At 40.8% G+C, this 17,729-nt stretch overlaps 1 protein-coding gene across 1 annotated transcript in view; it reads right to left on the reverse strand.

Moving 5' to 3' along the window:
* Nucleotides 1-1,118: 1,118 nt before the first annotated feature.
* The window catches only part of LOC109913923 (neural cell adhesion molecule 2-like), a 127,217-nt gene continuing 110,606 nt past the window's right edge, over nucleotides 1,119-17,729 (reverse strand). The window contains exons 4-5 of the mRNA XM_020513486.2: nucleotides 5,799-5,915; nucleotides 1,119-1,312 (exon numbers count right to left, since the gene is read on the reverse strand). Coding sequence (XP_020369075.2) covers nucleotides 1,201-1,312; nucleotides 5,799-5,915 — 229 coding nt within the window. The 3' untranslated portion in view covers nucleotides 1,119-1,200. The remainder of the gene's footprint in view (nucleotides 1,313-5,798; nucleotides 5,916-17,729) is intronic.

Here is a 17,729-nt window from a genome sequence, read left to right on the forward strand (position 1 = left end):
AAGTTAACCTCATCTCTGAAATTAGAATTTTATTTGGCTGTCCCCTGCCATTTTTTTCAGCGAGTAGTGCTTTACCCTGTGTCATGATCACCTAGAATGATGAACCGTCATTAACTAGAGAAGTAGAAGGAAAACACCATCATTCTTAGGAAAATCTATTCGCCTTGACTCTGTCCTCTGAAGAATTTGATTTCTATTGCAAAAAGCAGGGTCAACTGTGCTTGTTGGCAGCCAGGATTTGTAAGACATGGAAACTTGCTAGAAGTATTGACAGTCTGAAACATGGGAGACATCAAACAAGTTAGAGCAGCAACTGTACTTTCAGTCTCAATCATACCCTATTTTGGTTAAGACAATAACATTCTCTGTGTAGGTCCTTAGTGTGGGCTATGAGCAAAAAGCATCTTGGTTTTTTTCAATATGTAGTAATAGAAGCTTCACTTAACACATGGGAACCAAATGTCCACTTTGATTTGCATGTGCATTCATATTAAAGCATGTTATTACCACAGTGGTATTCTTACACCAAAAAGGAAGATGCTCAAACAGAAATATATAAGCTCCATTAACTATCTTAGAACTTTGTGGACATTGGTGGTGGGGATTAATTTCAGGGGGATGAAAAAGTCATGGAGCAAATGAAAGATATTTAAGTTCTAAACAAATGTTCCTGGCACTATCCATCTCAAAACCTCTACACCTCAAATTGCTTAAAACCTACAAATTATCCACAGTCATTTCCCTTTCTCTCTTCATTGCAGTCCACTGAAAACAGAAAGAGTTGCACAAGGGACAAAGTTGCATTCTCCAGAACAGATAAAACGTCATGATACACCAACTGGGAAACAACAGCTTGAATGTTTTTTTTTTCTGCTGTATATATAATATAATATGTATAGAGAGAGAGAGCAATATAAAGATTGTTCCTAACTTTTACTTCACAATATCATTTACATGTTACACTTTTTTCATTTTCTGAACGGCAAAAGGGAAAAAAAAAGACATAAATTGTTTTTTCAAAAATCCTTCCAGAAAAATGAGGACAAATTTCGATTTCTTGTATTACTGATAATGCAACTTATGAAAGCTTCCAAAGCCATTCTAATGCCTCAGCCTCACAAATATGTATTTCTCTTCCCTACAAATATTGGTTGCAAGGGTATCTGTAGTTAGGACATCTCTTTGACAGAGTTCTTCCCATTATGCTTTGCTGCTGTCTTCTTTCGGTTGGATGACATCATTGGGCACTGCTTCCTCAATTTTTTCTGGACTCAACACTTCCTTTGCATTGCCTTCCTTTAATGGTAGCTTTCTGCAAACAATTGAAGAAATTGTGAGGAGAATTATTCTAAATGATCATATTACAACTGAAATTTTATGGAGCCGTTAATCTCTCGTGTTGATCAGTTCATGCTTCCTGAGGGAAGAAACTTACATTCAAGTCATTGTCCTGAGGAAGGGTCACCACACCTGAAACGTTAACTCTGTTTTCTCCTTCACAGATGCTGCCAGACCTGCTGAGCTTTTCCAGCAACTTTGTTTTTGTTCCTGATTTACAGCATCCGCAGTTCTTTGGTTTTACATTCAAGTCATGCCTCTTGTGCCCAAAATACTTAATAGCAAAGAGTTATATTAAATATCGTCACTGCTTTGTTTTCAAAAAAGGGCCAATTGGAATGCGGGTGATATGTGGGGAAGGGGAAATGTCCACCACCAAAACTGTTAGCACCCCCTTAATAAATCTCCGGGAAACCCAAGGGAACTGAGTCCTTCCTTGGTACTGGGAAGCCTATTGCCAAAGCTCCTGACTCAACTGAGGAAACTGAATTACGACATCTCCCTCACTCGAGTGGAGCTCCCAGCACAAGAACTGCTGGCTAAATACAGGCTGCATATTTGTATGGTTAGCAACTCCATCAGGACCATTATGAATCCCTAGAGAAGGCACCTCAGATTTGGGTGGGAATTGTAGAAAGGAGATTGCTGGTGAGGGATCTGGATTGGGGGAGGTAGAGATCGGCCCTGCAAAAGGACTGAAAGGCGGCTGTCAGTGGAACCTTTCCTTCGTGACAAAATTGTTCCACATGGTCTCACCTCACAGTGATTATAAGAGATGGGATGACACTTTAAGTAGCCTTTGATTAATGGACATGAAGTGAGCAATTTTTCCAACTTCGATCTTAATCAGAAATGTCCCTCTTATTCAAGCATCCCCCCATTCTCTGCCCTACATTAGTAGGAAGGTAAAAGGCAGTTTTCCTCGTCTGGAAAGATGCACTGTATGCTATTGCACAGGCCTATTGAGCATAATCTTTCACCTCCTTGCTTATCATTAATCTACCACTGGCTTAAATGTACTCAACGGCTCTGCTTTGAACCATCTCTGAGGAAGAGCTATCTGTGAGAAAGAAAATTCTTCTCCTCCTCTCTGCCTTAGATGTTTGGCCTGTTATTTTGAAACAGTGATGCCTAGTTCTAGAGTCTAGCTCACTAACACCTGAAGTAGGAGTGAGGCACCGAAAGCTTGTGTTTTCAAATAAACCTGTTGAACTCTAATCTGGCGCCGTGTGATTTCTAACCTTGTCCACCCCAGTCCAACACCGGCACCTCCACTTTGTGCCTAAAATCTTCGAAAAGAGGAAACATTTTCTTTCACATACACTTTCAAGACTGTTCAGGATCTTATATATTTCAATCAATTTGCCTCCTACTCTTCTAAATTCCAGTCCATACAAGCCTAGCCTGTGCAATTTGTCCCCCTAAGACAATCCTGCTATTCCAGGTATTTGTCTGGTAAATCTTTTCTTATCTGTCTCCAACTCATTTCTATCTTTCCCTGAATAAAATGACCAATACTCTGCATGGTAATCCAGATACTGTGTCCTGTATAAATGAAGCATACTATTCTTACAATTCTCCTCATAGTAAACCATACCTTTATATGAGCTTTCCTAATTATTTGCTCAACCTGCAAACTAGCTTTTTGAGAATTGTAAAATAAGACACTAATCTTTGCAATTTCTCATCATTTAGCTAATTTGTTTATTTTCTAATTTTCCTGCCAAAATGGACAACTTCACATTTCCCACATTTTCCAGATCTTTGCTCACTCCACTGACATACCTATTCCCATTTTTAACCTCCTTATGTTCTCTTGACAATTTACTTTCCTGCTTATCTTTGTGTAATCAGCAAATTTAGCAACCATACCTTTGGTCCCTTTGTAAATATTGGAGACTCTGGCTCTGAAACTGTGGAAGTGAAACACTATCATTTAAAAGACATCTGGATGGATATAAAAACAGGAAGGGTTTAGAGGGATATGGGCCAAAAACTGACAAATGGGACTAGATTAATTTAGGAATTTTGATCTGCACAGACAAGTTGAACCAAAGGGTCTGTTTCCATGCTGTACATCTGTACGACTCTAAGTTTCTATTGAATGGTGGGTCTGTCTGCTTGCCTAAATGGGTGCGAAAGAACCAAAGGGTCCATAAAATAAATTATCCAGTTGTTACAATATTGCTGCTTCTGGGAGCTGGCTGCAGACAAATTGGCTGCTGTGTTTCCCATATCACTACTGGGACTACACTTTAGAAGTACTTCATTGACTGTAAAGCTCTTTGGTATGCCCTGATATCATGAAGGATGTCATATGAATGTAAGTTCTTTTTTAATTAGCCTTTGATGTTGACATTAGATTGGACATGGAGATCTCCAATACCACTTCAACATAGTAAAACAAACTGGATTACAGTGTGCAGGCCAATCAAACTTATGAATCCACCAGGATTTCAAAGCTCAGGTAAATTGGACAGCAGAGTGAACCCATTTTCGCACTTTATTTACACACATTTTCCATTTCTACCCATCCTTTTACCTCTATTATCTTTGTCTTTTGTTCTGGAAATCCTGAGAAACGGCTCTACTTAATCCTCACCTGCCTCTGCCAACAGCATAAAACACACAATTTTCCAGCCTCTTTCAGTTCTGAGGAAGAGTCCTATTGGACTTAAAATATTAACTTTCTTTCCCTCCCCACAAGTGCTTCCAGGGCTGCTGAGCTTCTCCAACAATTCCTGCTTTATTTAACTTGGATACCATGCTTGGTACCTCTGCCTGCTAAATAGAGGTGGAAGTTGTAGCATTGGTTAATTGTTGAGACACCAGTCCTGGCAGCTCTTACAAGAGGACCTGACTTGCCAAAAGTTGGCCAAAACCTTATCCCTATTTCTTACTGGCACATATTCTGTCAAGGATATCAGGGATGAAGCTAGGAATTTTACCATATTGTTCTCTTATTCCTGCCAATCTCAATCGCTTCTGTGATTTCAGCCACAAAGGCCACCAATGTGGAAATGACCTTACTCCATTGTCATCAGGAAACCCCAATACATGTGAAACATAACAGGATAGTGAAAGGAACATCACTAGCTGCATCTCCACTTGCCAGCAGTGACTGTGATTCGAAAGCAAGTCATTGACTGTGAAGTTCTTTGGGATGCGTCGAAGCCCAGTGCTAATATTTGATTTCCTGCCTTGCTTCTACCTTCCAATCCAATTAACATGACACAAACTGCTCCAGCATTTGGCAAGTTGACCCTCAGTTGGCAACCTTGCTCAGAGGGAAGGAATCTGAATGACCAGTAATGTGACGTTTGTTATCCATAGCCCATGGCAGGTGACTGTCAGTGGGAGCAGCAAACAGGAAGCAAACAGATGTATTTGGAATGTAAGTTGCAAGAACCAGATATTTGCAGTTGTCCCAGTCCCGCCACTTCACATGGTCACGTCAATCCTTATAATTATTTTATATTTTGGCCACTTTTCTCTACTTATTGGTGCCAATCAGATGCAAGACAGATGGCAAACATTGGCAGCCGGGCTTCTACACACATTCAGCAAGGAGAAAGGGGTTAAAACTGCACAGAGGTTTTCCAAATTCTTATTCTAAATATTTCATTGGCAAATTTACACCCCTTCCTCCCTTAGCCCTAAACTCTCTGAGCGAGAAGTTATTCTGATTGTAAATTTGCCTCCAAATTTTTGATTTAAAACATATCAAGATTGAAATGCATGATTTTTGTGGGTAAATCATTAGTTAGGCAGAGGTTCAGGCATTTGTCCAGCTTATATTAATTTTACCAGACTGAAGGAGAGACGATTAGACAGCAATGGTCATTGAGAATTTCTCGAGCACCAGAAGGGAAGTGAAAGCCTCCAGGAAGGATTATCCTTCTCAGAATCCCAACTAGCCCATGAGAAAATGGTAAGAATCTGCTACATTGCAGAACAGAGTGATCTAGATTGCAAAGGCTGACCCATTGTCAAGGCTCCTGTAGATGAATCCTAGACATTGCCCTATTATGCGTCTGACTGTCAGTGCTCAGTACCACTGTGTCTCAGAGGTATCGATGGCTAATATCACTGTGTGTTGAATAACTAATGTCCAACATCAAAACACGATGATCAATAATGCACAACATCATTGTGTCAGGTCATCAATTGCCCATGTCATTGCATTTTGGGCCAAAACTACAATGTGTTTATTATCAATGCCCAATATCATTGGGTGTCAGGTCATTCTTTTCCCAGTGACAATGTGTTTGGGGCGTCGATCAAAGCATCAATTTCAAGTAGTATTGTGTCAGACAATTAATGTCCATTTTTACAATATTGGCTCATCATTGTCCAGTGTTAGACCATCACTGTCCTCGGTATTGATTATGAAATGTTGCATCATCTTATATTCTTATGCTGCTCCCAATCCAGAGCCAATGGAAGGAAGAAGCACTTACTCAGGCTCTGTTAGTGGTGTTGTTTCATTTGGTTCATTTGCTGAGCTCCCATCATGGTTTGTGATCGGTTCATCTTCTGTCCTCATCTCCACTATGGGCTCTTTAGAACCATCCTTCCTAAAAAAAGCAAAGTTATGATTAGCTAGTGTCCGACCCTAAAAGAGTGGCATCTTTTTTGCAAAGAACCTATATATTTCAATATTTCAACTGGGAATGATATAAATCTCATCAAATGCACTTTGTTATGACTGTTGGTGTAATTTCTATAAAGATGATGATGCATCAGTACTTAATATTAAAGATTGAAAAGACTGGGGATCTTTTCTAATTATATGACAACTGAAGTGTGATCTCTTGGAAATCTAAGATTTTGTAATGAATTGATCAGGTAGATGTAGCGGTGATGTTTATAATAGTAGTGGAGACTGAAGGAGCCAGAAGTATAAGCTGGCCACTTATAAATCCAAGAAAGAATTCAGGAGAAACCTCTTTATCCAGAGAATGGGAGTGTTAGGAAAGCTATTATTACATGAGTAGATTGGGTGAATAGTGTAGATGAACATTAGAAGGAAGTAGGTAAATGCAAGGAAGAAATGGAAAGATATGGTAGTAGGGTTTAATGAGGAGGGATAGTATGGTGTTGGTGTGTAGCATAAATACTGGAATAAATCATTTGTCTGAATTTCTTATTTTGGTGCTGTCCACTCCATATAATTCTGTATAAGGAAGAAAGCTTTGCCAAATACTTTTCTTTCATGTGGGCAGTGCATATTTAACAAGTAAACACACGACAAATTCAGGATATTTGCATTCCTCAAATGTCAAAGGCTCAGATTACAAGTGACAATTGGCATACCTTGGAGAATTTTATTGTCAAGAAGTGGAGTCTCTGAGAGCTTTGTTGACTGTATTGCCAATATTTATGATTTTTGTTCTTTTTTATGGACATATTTACTCAGTTTTATCTAACTTTGCTTACGTGGAATTTAGACCCATCAAATTGAGACAAATGGTGCCTGTTCCCATTTTAAACACCAAGTGATATAACAAAGTGATTCCAAGACAGATGAAACTTGGTTCGATAAAAAGTAGCTATCATTCTCTTCTCCACAACAATGAGACTTCTATCTAATATTCAGAAGTGTGACCCTTACAGCAGCCACATGATTCTTGTTGTATGTTATACCTCGTAAGTATAAAACTTGCCTGTACATGCCTGCAGACAGTCATTATTGGATTAGCTTTACTTACTTATCATGTCAACAGAGATGGCAGTATCACTGAATACTCAGATACTGCCATATATTACACTCCCTCCTCACTCTAACAAAAACGTTGTAAAGTATATAACATTCCAGAGTACAATGAGACTGAAGCAACAAAATCAGAAAATTTAATAGGTTGGATTGCTTATTTACCTACTGTTATCACAATCAAAACATAAATGACTGCTAATTTCAGAGGTAATTTTGATATATTATTTTACCCTTATTTCATTTTACTTACCTGGTTTGTTATTCTTTCTGTCTGAGTTTATCCTTCCATCTCTGTTCTTTCAACATGTGTAAATATGTCACATCTGGATTGTGACTTTGACTGCCTGCTCCATTTAATGAATGGAACTGTGACATTGATTAATTTGTCTTAGTCAAAAACTCAGATGCACTGTGCCGCGCTGTGGGATGGTGTAATATTAGCAAACTTTCAGTTTCTTTCTGAGTTTCACTTGGAGGATTGTAAATGAAATTGAAACTGAAGGAGATTTCTCAATGTCTTTCTTTGTCATATTTCATTGTTTGATTAGACAATGTGCATGACATTGACAGAGTCTCTCACCAATTATTACAAGTTATGCAGCTTGATTCTTCACATAACTTCAATCACATATATCCAGTTATCAACTTTTTTATGAACTCTCTAAGTTTCATGTCCGGTGTATTATAATTGTCCCTACCTTGCCTTGTTTTTCTCTTCCGTTGACATCGACATCAGATTTTAACAAATTAATCCTTGTCTTATGAGTGTTTTTGAACATTCACTCATAGGGTGAACAGTTGTTGCAAACTATGGGTTTTTTCAGTAAGACAACCCAATGTTCTCTTGTTGTGATGAATAGAAGCATGAAACTTGCTGCTGAGCTTATCACCAAGAAAGTACTTCTGTAAAAACCTCTTCACAAGCTGTATATTTCCTTCTACAGTACTATTCAGTGTTGGATAATGTGTGTCTGCCTCTTCCTTGCTCAGAAATAGTTCAAACCCTTTTGGCGTAAACTGTGGTCCATGATCTGAAACCATACGGTTTTTGTGTTTGACCATGGAATGAGTGGCACCTCGTTGCATCACTTCTAGAAATTTAAGAACTGGAGTAGGCCATTCATCCTCTCTAGCCTCTTCAACCATTAATTGAGATCATGGTGAATCTACGGCCTAACCCCACAAATCTGCCTTTGGCCTTATTCCTTAATAACTTTGTTGAACAAAACAATTATCTACTTCAGATTTACAATTAGTAACTGATCTAGAATCAACTGCCATTTGTGGAAGAGAGTTCCGAACCTCTACCACCTTTTTTGCGCAGAAGTGTTTCCTAACATCTCTCCTGAACGGTCTGGCCCTAAATTTTAGACTATGCCCCTAGTTCTCCAGCCTTCAAACAATGGAAATAGTTTATCTTCATCTACCCTGTTTTTTTCCTGTTAATATCTTGAAGACATTGATCAGAGTACTCCTTGACTTTCAAAATTCTAGATCATACTTCACAACTTTTCAATAATGCTTCAATATTATTGTCCACGTTAGCATGCCAAAATTAGCTTCTTGATGCTGCTTTTGTATGGACCATCTCTGAGTGGCCTTGGTAATGTTCCTCCAACCAATCTCCCTCTTAATTTTAGTTCATTTCCATGTGTGATATATTCCTGTAATTTTGTACATTGCAATCTGACTGCCAGCCATTCAAAACATAATTGAGCACTTTACTGAGCATCACATCTTGTGAGTTTCTTCACTCGTTACTCTGACAGACACTGGCATATCATATATGTTGGTAATTCACAGGTAACTCATCATAGGAAAACTCAAAAGGATATTGAATCTACATGATCTACAAACTTTCAACGATGAATCTTGTAATAATTTTATCTTTTGGTTCTTCTTGCACTGTGCTTTCTTAACTTTGCTAAAGAAGGCTTTTGTCAAGTAACTAGACATATCATGATACTCCAGCCTAACACGAACTTGAACTTGCAATGAAATACTGTTATTGAAGTCATGAGTAAGTTTCAGATAATTTTGTGTAAAGGGACAAGATTTATGAGACATCCTGTACTCTCCTTCTGAGATAACAGCCAGTTAAAAAAAACAAAAAATGTATCATCCTATGAGTCTGTGTTGGATTTGAGTCTCAGAGTTGAAGAATATGTGGCTCATTCAATATACCATCCAATTCTAACTGTTCGGCTGCCAATCAAATTGTTAATGTAACCTCCCTCACTCGTTATGATCTTGCTCAGTTATGTACCAACCTCTACGGAGCATGCAGAATTTAGGTGAGATGCTCATGGCCAACTGTCTGCCTCTGGGTAGTAAGCAGCAGGTGGAGGGGTAGCTAAGCATCAGCACAGAGTTGAGGCTCAGGTTCTAGCTGGTGCCATATTCCAGTGGATCTGCAAACAGGAGAGCAAATCCTCCATCTGTAACCCTGTGAGCCTGCCTCACTAGATTAATTACGGACTTGGGATTAGGTTGGTTACAGGAGACAAAGCAAATTCAGGCTCAAACATGCATTTTCATGATTGCCTCATCCAATACAGTGATGCACTTTTGCACATTTTTAATCCAATACTTGAGGTTTTGATCCTTTGGGTTCATTATGCATTACTTTGATTTTACAGCATTGAAGCAGACCAGTCAGTTAGATCAGTGCATATCAATATTTAATTCTAGACAAGTCTGCTCCCACACTTTTTCCTTTTGCCCAAGTAGTATAGCCTAATCTTTTTGCCATTACGTGTTTGAATAGCTTCTACGCTTTCCCAAAATCTTCACCCTTCCCTCTATTCAAGTTGCTGTAGCCCACTCCATAAATATTAGATTTTTAAATATATTCATTTATGGGATGTCGGCTGTGCTGAAAAGGCCAATATTTGTTGCCCATCTCCAATTGTGTTTATAATGAGTATCTTGTCACTCTGTTTCAGAGGGCAGCTAAGACTCAACCACATTGCTGTGTCTTGGGTCACATATAGGCCAGACTAGGCAACGGTGGCAGATTTCCTTCCCTAAAGGACCTGAGTGAACAGGATGGAGTTTAATCATAATCAATGATGGTTTCGTAAAACCGTAACTGATACTAGCGTTCAATTCTAGATATAACGCAGTATGGAGCTGGAGAAGCGTAGTAGGCCAGGCGGCATCAGAGGAGCAGGAAAGTTGATGTTTCCAGTTGGGACTCTTCTTCAGAAACGTCAACTTTCCTGCTCCCCTGATGCTGCCTGGCCTGCTGTGCTTCTCCAGCTCCATACTGTGTTATCTCAGACTCTAGCATCGGCAGTTCTTGCTATCCCTGAGTAGCTTTCAATTCTAGTATGATTGAATTTAAATTGGCTTCCATTTGAAAATATGTCCTAGAACATTGGTCTCAGCCTCTGGTTTTCTGGTCTAGTAACAGTACCATTATGTCACTGCTTTCTCCATTGGAATAGTAAGGTATAGCAACACTGAATTCTTCTCTCAAACCTACTACCCAAGTGCTCCATTAGGAGATGCATGAGATTGAATTTGTGCCACTGCCTTCCTTTTGCATTAGAGCCACAGAGTCCATGATTCTCAGTGTTCAGTGGTATTTGCCCTTTGTAAATGGACATCTTGCTGTTGCCCAGAAAGAGGGATCCTGGATAATTGATGTCGATGTACCATGCAGCCAATTGGGATTCCCTCTTCTTAGAGATTCTCCAACTTCTGAAGCAATATCGAAAAACAAACTGTTAGCCCTCAAGTTGACTCGAAGTGCAGATGTCTGATCATAAACAAAGGTCAGTGGGCAAATTAGCAGAGTGAAATGATCAATGCATCAGTTTTCTGGCATGGCATTTAGATCTATGTACACAGGAATTACCAGCTAGAACCTGCCTTGAGACTCTACTCGGCCTTTGTTAATTCACACAGATAACCGTTTCGGTGACAGTTATACAGCACCTTGAACAGACTAAAACGTCCCAAGGCATACTACAGCAGTGCAATCAATCCGGAATCAGCACATGGCCAAAGAAACAGATGTCAGGCTAAATGATCAAACATCTGGTTAAAGGGTAGATCTTCAGCCGCATCTGATGGGGGTAGTGGGAGAAGCAGAGGCAAAAAGGTTTGCAGAGGGTATTCCAGAGCTGAAGGTAAGGCCAATGGTGCTGAGGCAAAAAGAAAAGCAGAAGATGCACAACAGGTCACAGATTCAGGGATATGGGGACTTTAAAAGGATGGTGCATTACAGCGATAGAGAGCTTTAACTAACAAAGCAAATATTTCTGTCTATTATTTCTAATCCTCCAGATACATAAAGGTGGAACAGAGAAAGATTTTCGCTCCATCAAAACGATCTTTTCATAAACTGTACACATCACCAAATCCTGGCAACTCTTTTACTTTCTGAAGGAAATGTTCTGAAAGTGTCAAGCAAAAATCCAGCCTACCCCTTAATAGATTCAATATCTATTTCATTCTACAATAGATATTTGTTCCAAATATTAACAATAGAACTGAATTCCAAAGGTGAGGTGAGAATGTCTCCCATAACATCAAGACAGCATTTGGCCAAGTGTGACAACATAAAGCCCCATAACATTAAAATCAATCTGAATCAGGGGAAGCATTCTTTAGTGGTTGGAATCATACCTGGCACATAGGAAGATGGTTGTGGTCATTAGAGGTCAGTCATCTCAGTGCCGTAATGACTTCCCGCCTGGCTTGGGGGGCCGACCTGCCTGGCATAGTGGCCTCCCCATCATTATAGCGGCCTGCCAGGGCAGTGCCCTCAGCCCAACGCGGCAGTCTGAAGCAATCTCCCAGCCTCATGATCCTCAAGGTGGAGCCTGGCACGATGTGGAGCCAGGCCTCAGTGTGGGCTGGAAGCTTGGTGCCAGCGTGGTCTGGGTTTGAAGACCGTGGTTCTGAACTTCTATTTCAGCAATGCTGGACATTCTATTTCTCTATTTTCTAAGATCTTGTAACTAAGGAACCTGTACCTAGGTACCCTTGTACCTAAGTGGTGTTGTAAGTGGCAATGTATAAACTCTTCACGGTGCTCATTGAGTATATGTGACAATAAAGGCTAATTCAAATTCAGCTCCTGAACAAGTGTGCAGGAGTTCTTTGGGGTAGTATCATAGGGCTGCTTCATCAATAACCTTCTCTCCATCGTAAGCTCAGAAGTGGGGATGGTCATCAATTATTACACAGTTGTTCATACTATTCTCAGATAATGAAATATCCAATTGCCACATATAACAAAACTAAAGATAAGTCTATTAAGTGGGTAAGTAAGATTTGCGCTACACAAGTGTCAGGCATTTACCATCTCCAGCAAGAGAGAATCAAATCATCTCCTTGACTTCAATGGAATACAGTCACTAAATTCCCCATATCAACATCCTAGGGGTTGCCCATGACCAGAACATGAATTTTATGGCTGGAGAACTGATCAGGAGCTAGGAATCCTGTAGTGAGTAACTCACCACTTGACTCCCCAATCTACAAGGCACAAGTCAGAAGTGTGATGGAATACTCCCCATTTGCTTGGATGGGTGCAGCTCCAACAACACTCAAGATGTTTTACACCATCCAGGACAAAAAAGCCCACTGTTGTGCCAGCTTTTAAATGTGCCTCATGTGCCTTTACGTGGTCAGTGTCACATATTACTTTGTATGTCTTGAGGAGCTTCTTGGATTATTTTAAGACGTTCAGGGGATGTAAAAGTGTAATTTTCCGCTGTGGTTACAATGGTTGGAATTGTCCTGTCAGGAAATTATGAAGTTCCCCTGTCAGAAACTCAAAGAATTGTATCATCATCACAAGTTGTAGTGGGGACAATCACTCTTTGCATCTAAGATAGGTGGAGGGATAGGTAATGTTGAAGAGATTGGGAGGCTGCAGAAGGACTTGGGCAGGCAAGGAGAATGGCAAATAAGTGTCAGATGGAATACAATGTGGGAAATTGTGAGTTTGTGCAATTTGGAAGGAAAAATGTAGGCATAGACTATTTTCTAACTTTGGAAAGGCTTTGGAAACCTGAAACACAAAGGGACTTGAGAGTCCTAGTTCAGTATACTCTTACACGTATGGTTAACATGCAGATTCAGTTGGCAGTTCAGAAGGCAAGTGCAATGTTAGCATTCATTTCAAGAGGGCTCAATACAAGAGTAGAGATGTACTGCTGAGGTTGCATAAGGCTTGGACCAGACTGCGTTTGGAATATTGTAAGCAGTTTTGGGCCCCATATCTAAGGAAGGATATGCTGGCCTTGGAAGGATCCAAAGGATTTTACAAGAATGATCCTAAGGATGAAGGGCTTGTCATATGAGGAGAGGTTGAGGACCCTAGATGTGTTTATGATTGAGAGAAACTTGAAGAATACTGAGAGGCCTAGATAGAGTGGATGGGGAAAAGATGCTTTCCCTAGTAGGTGAGACTAGAACCCAAGGGCACAGCCTCAGAGTGAAGGGACAACCCTTTAGAACTGACATGAGGAGATATTTCTTCAGCCAGAGGGTGGTGACTCTATGGAATTCATTGCTGCCAAAGGCTGTGAATCACAGAGTCAGAGAGTCATATAGCATAGAAACTGGCCTTTAAGCCCATCATATCGATGTTAACCAACAAACACCAAACTACATTTGCATTTGGTCCGTAACCTACTATGTCCTGGCTTTTTAAAATTCAGATGCTACTTAAATGCTGTGAGAAAGCCTGCCTTCACCAGCCTCTCAGGCAGTAAGTTCCATATTTCTATCACTCACTGGGTGAAAAAAAATTCTCTCAGATCCCCTTTAAACCACTTGCTCCTGACCATAAACTTATACACATTGATTTTAGACATGGTCTGCTATGAGGAAAGGATTCTCACAAACTATCCTGTCTCATAGTTTTGTATACTTCAATCAGATACCCCCTCAGCCTCCTCTGTTCCAAGGAAAACAAACTCAGCCTATCCAATCTCTCCTCATAATTGACACTTTTCATCCCAGGCAACATCCTGGTGAAGCTCCTCTGCAGCCTTTCCACTACAGTCATGTCCTTCCAATCATGTGGCAGAACAGAATTGCATACAGTGCTCCATCTGTGGCCTAACCAATGTTTTAGGAAGTTGTAGCAAGTCTTCCTTGCTCCTAGATACATGCCCTGGCTATTGAAGAGTAGCATCCCATCTTCTTCACTACCCTGTCTACCTGTGTTGCACCTTTATTTGAAGAAGGGTCATTGGACCTGAAACATTAACTCTGATTTATCTCCACAGATGCTGCCAGACCTCTGATATTTCCAGCAATTTCTGTTTTTGTTTCCGATTTCCAACATTCACAGTTCTTTTGTTTTCCACATAAACCACATTAACTGTGCTATCCTCCGTCAATATATTTCGTCAGCTTTCAAAAGTCTCAGTTAAATTAGTCAGACAGGATGTCCCTCTAATAATTCCATGCCAACTATCCCTGATCAATCCCTGCCTTTCTAAGTGCTGATTAACGCTGTCTCTCAGAACTTTTTCCCAATATTTCCCTCGCACTGATATCAGACTAATTAATCTGTAATTACCTGGCCTGTCCCCACTGCCCTTCTTGAATGAATGAATCACATTAACTATCCTCCAATCATCTGGCACTCTACCTGTTGCCAGTGAAATGTTAAATATCTCTGGCAGGGCCACAGCAATCTCCTCCCTTGCCTCCCACAACATCCTGGGGTCCATCTCATCAGACCCTAGGAGTTTTTGTACCTTTATGCCTGCTTAAACATCTAAAACCTCCTCCTTATTAATCTTCATGTGTTTTAGAACCTTACCATTCTATCTGAAATCCCTGGCTACAATGTCTGTGGATACAGATGAGATGTATCCATTGGCTCTACACACATGTCTCTAATAACCTCTTTCCCTGGTAATCCTCTTACCCTTAATATACAAATGAAAAGCCTTGGAGTTTCCCATGATTCCATCTGTGAAAGATATTTTATGGCCCACTTTGCCTCCCTAATTTCTCTCTTCTTCTGAAAGGCCTCTCTTATTTTTAATGGAGGGATTGATCAGGGATTGTTGGCCTGGAATTATTAGAGGGAGATCCTGTCTGACTAGTTTAATTGAGATTTTTGAAAGCTGACTAAATATATTGATGAGGATAGTGCAGCTAATGTGGTCTATGTGGAAAACAAAAGAACTGTGAATGTTGGAAATCGGAAACAAAAACAGAAATTGCTGGAAATATCAGAGGTCTGGCAGCATCTGTGGAGATAAATCAGAGTTAATGGACCTGCCTTATGCTTCCTTTTATTTCTTTATCAAACTCTCAATATTCCTACACATCCAGGGTTGCCTGTACTTGTTACTCTTGAACTTCATCCTTAAAGGAACACAATGGCCCTGAATGCTATCTACGCTACTTTAAAAAAATACTCCCTCTTTCCAAATGTAGACTTACCTGCAAGTAGCTGCTTCTAGTCAATGTTCCCTAAAGGGTGGCATGGTGGCTCAGTGGCTCAGTGGTTAACACTGCTGCCTCACAGCACCAGGGACCCAGGTTTGATTCCAGCCTCAGGTGACGGCCTGTGTGGAGTTTGCACATTCTCCCCATGTCTGCATGGGTTTTCTCTGGGTGATCTGGTTTCCTCCCACAGTCCAAAGATGTGCAGGCTAGGTGAATTGACCATGCTAAATTGCCTGTAGTGTTCAGAGATGTGTAGGTTATAAGGGAATGGGTCTGGGTGGGATGCTCTGAGGTTCAGTGTGGACTTGTTGGGCCAAAGGGCCTGTTTCCACACTGTAGGGATTCTATAAATCCTGTCTAATAATACTGAAATCAGCCTTCCTCCAAGTTAGACAAATAACTTCTGCACTGTCCTTATCCTTTTCCTTGAAGACTTCAAAACTTACAGAGTTATGGCCACTGTCCCCAAACTACTTGCCCACTGACACGTCAACCACTTGACTGGCTTCATTTCCTAGGATTACGTCTAGCACTGCCCCATCTCTAATAGAATAGTCTATGTACTGGCACAAAATGCTCTCCTGGGTACATTATAAAAATCCCACCCCGAATAATCTTTTCACATGAACGTGATCCCAGTTAATGTTAGCAAAGTCAAAATACTCTACAACTATAACCCTGTTTCTCTCATTTTTCTGTGATTTACTTACATTTCTGCACCTCTATCTACCTCTGATTGTTGGAGGCCGTTGTATAATGTCAGCAAGGTAATGGCCCCTTTTTTATTGCTGAAGAGGCTAAGTCATTGAGTGCATTTAATTCAGAGATGGATACATTTGTGATCGGTAAGGGGAACAAATGTTATGGCAGAAAGGCAGGAGGATGGGATTGAGAAATATATCAGCCATGATCAAATGGTAGAGCAGTCTCGATGGGCTGAATGACCTAATTCTGCTCCTATATCTTGAGGGCTTCTCTAAGATTTCATAAGTATTTTACAACCACTTCAGCCCAGAAATTCTAATGATCAGAGAGAGTCCTTGGAACTGTAGAAACTGGAGCTGCGAGTTGGACAATGCTGAATCGTACTATGCTGCTGGTTTTGTGGGAATCGTATGGAAAACTGGAATTTCTAAAAGGCAAATCCTCTGCTTTTGGAAAGAGTAAATTGAAGATGGAGATTTTGGGGTATTCAGATTCACTTAAAGCAGGAAGGTTTACATGAAGACCCTTTCGCAGTAGCTGTCCAATTTGCTCTCTGTGCTGCTAGGAATTTAAATCACAGAGCACAGTTTACTGACTGCTGCAAAGGGCCCTGTCTCTCTAGCCCTGGATTTGAGGATTTCTGGAGAGCTTTGTAACAAGATCTCATTGTCTGGGAATTCCCAGCACAGAAGCTATCCGAACGCTAACTGGGTATGTTTTATTCAGATCAGAGGCTAAAATAGGGTTTCAGACTCCAATCAGACTACCTGGGCTGAAAGCTATATCCAATCCCTATATCATTTGCAAAACCTCAACCTTAATTTACTCTAAAGCTGCATTTCTCTGAAGTAGTTAAATCAAATTCTTGGGGCCCTCCTTCATGCATAAGGTCTTGTCACCTTCTAGTTACCACTACCTTCCTGTTCCTCGCTGAATCTTCAATATATTTCTCTGTTTACCGTCCAAAACCACAGCCAATACTTTGGGTCAACCATTCCAGAATGTTACAAAATCAGAGATAGTAGGAACTGCAGATGCTGGAGAATCCGAGACAACAAGGTGCAGGGCTGGATGAACACAGCAGGCCAAGCAGCATCATAGGAGCAGAAAGGCTGACGTTTTGGGCCTAGACCCTTCATCAGAAAAGGGGGAGAGGAAGGGGGTTCTGAAATAAATAGGAAGAGAGGGGGAGGCGGATAGAAGATGGATAGAGGAGAGGATAGGTGGAGAGGAAACAAACAGGTCGAAGAGGCAGGGATGGAGCCAGTAAAGGTGAGTGTAGGTGGGGAGTTAGGGAGGGGATAGGTCAGTCCAGGGAGGACGGACAGGTCAAGGGGGCGGGATGAGGTTAGTAGGTAGGAGATGGGGGTGGAGCTTGAGGTGGGAGGAGGGGATAGGTGGGAGGAAGAACAGGTTAGGGAGGCGGGGACAAGCTGGACTGGTTTTGGGATGCGGTAGGGGGAGGGGAGATTTTGAAGCTTGTGAAATCCACATTGATACCATTGGGCTGCAGGGTTCCCAAGCGGAATATGAGTTG

The sequence above is a fragment of the Rhincodon typus genome, chromosome 11 (genome assembly GCF_021869965.1).
Source record: "Rhincodon typus isolate 14 chromosome 11, sRhiTyp1.1, whole genome shotgun sequence".
Taxonomy (NCBI): domain Eukaryota; kingdom Metazoa; phylum Chordata; class Chondrichthyes; order Orectolobiformes; family Rhincodontidae; genus Rhincodon; species Rhincodon typus.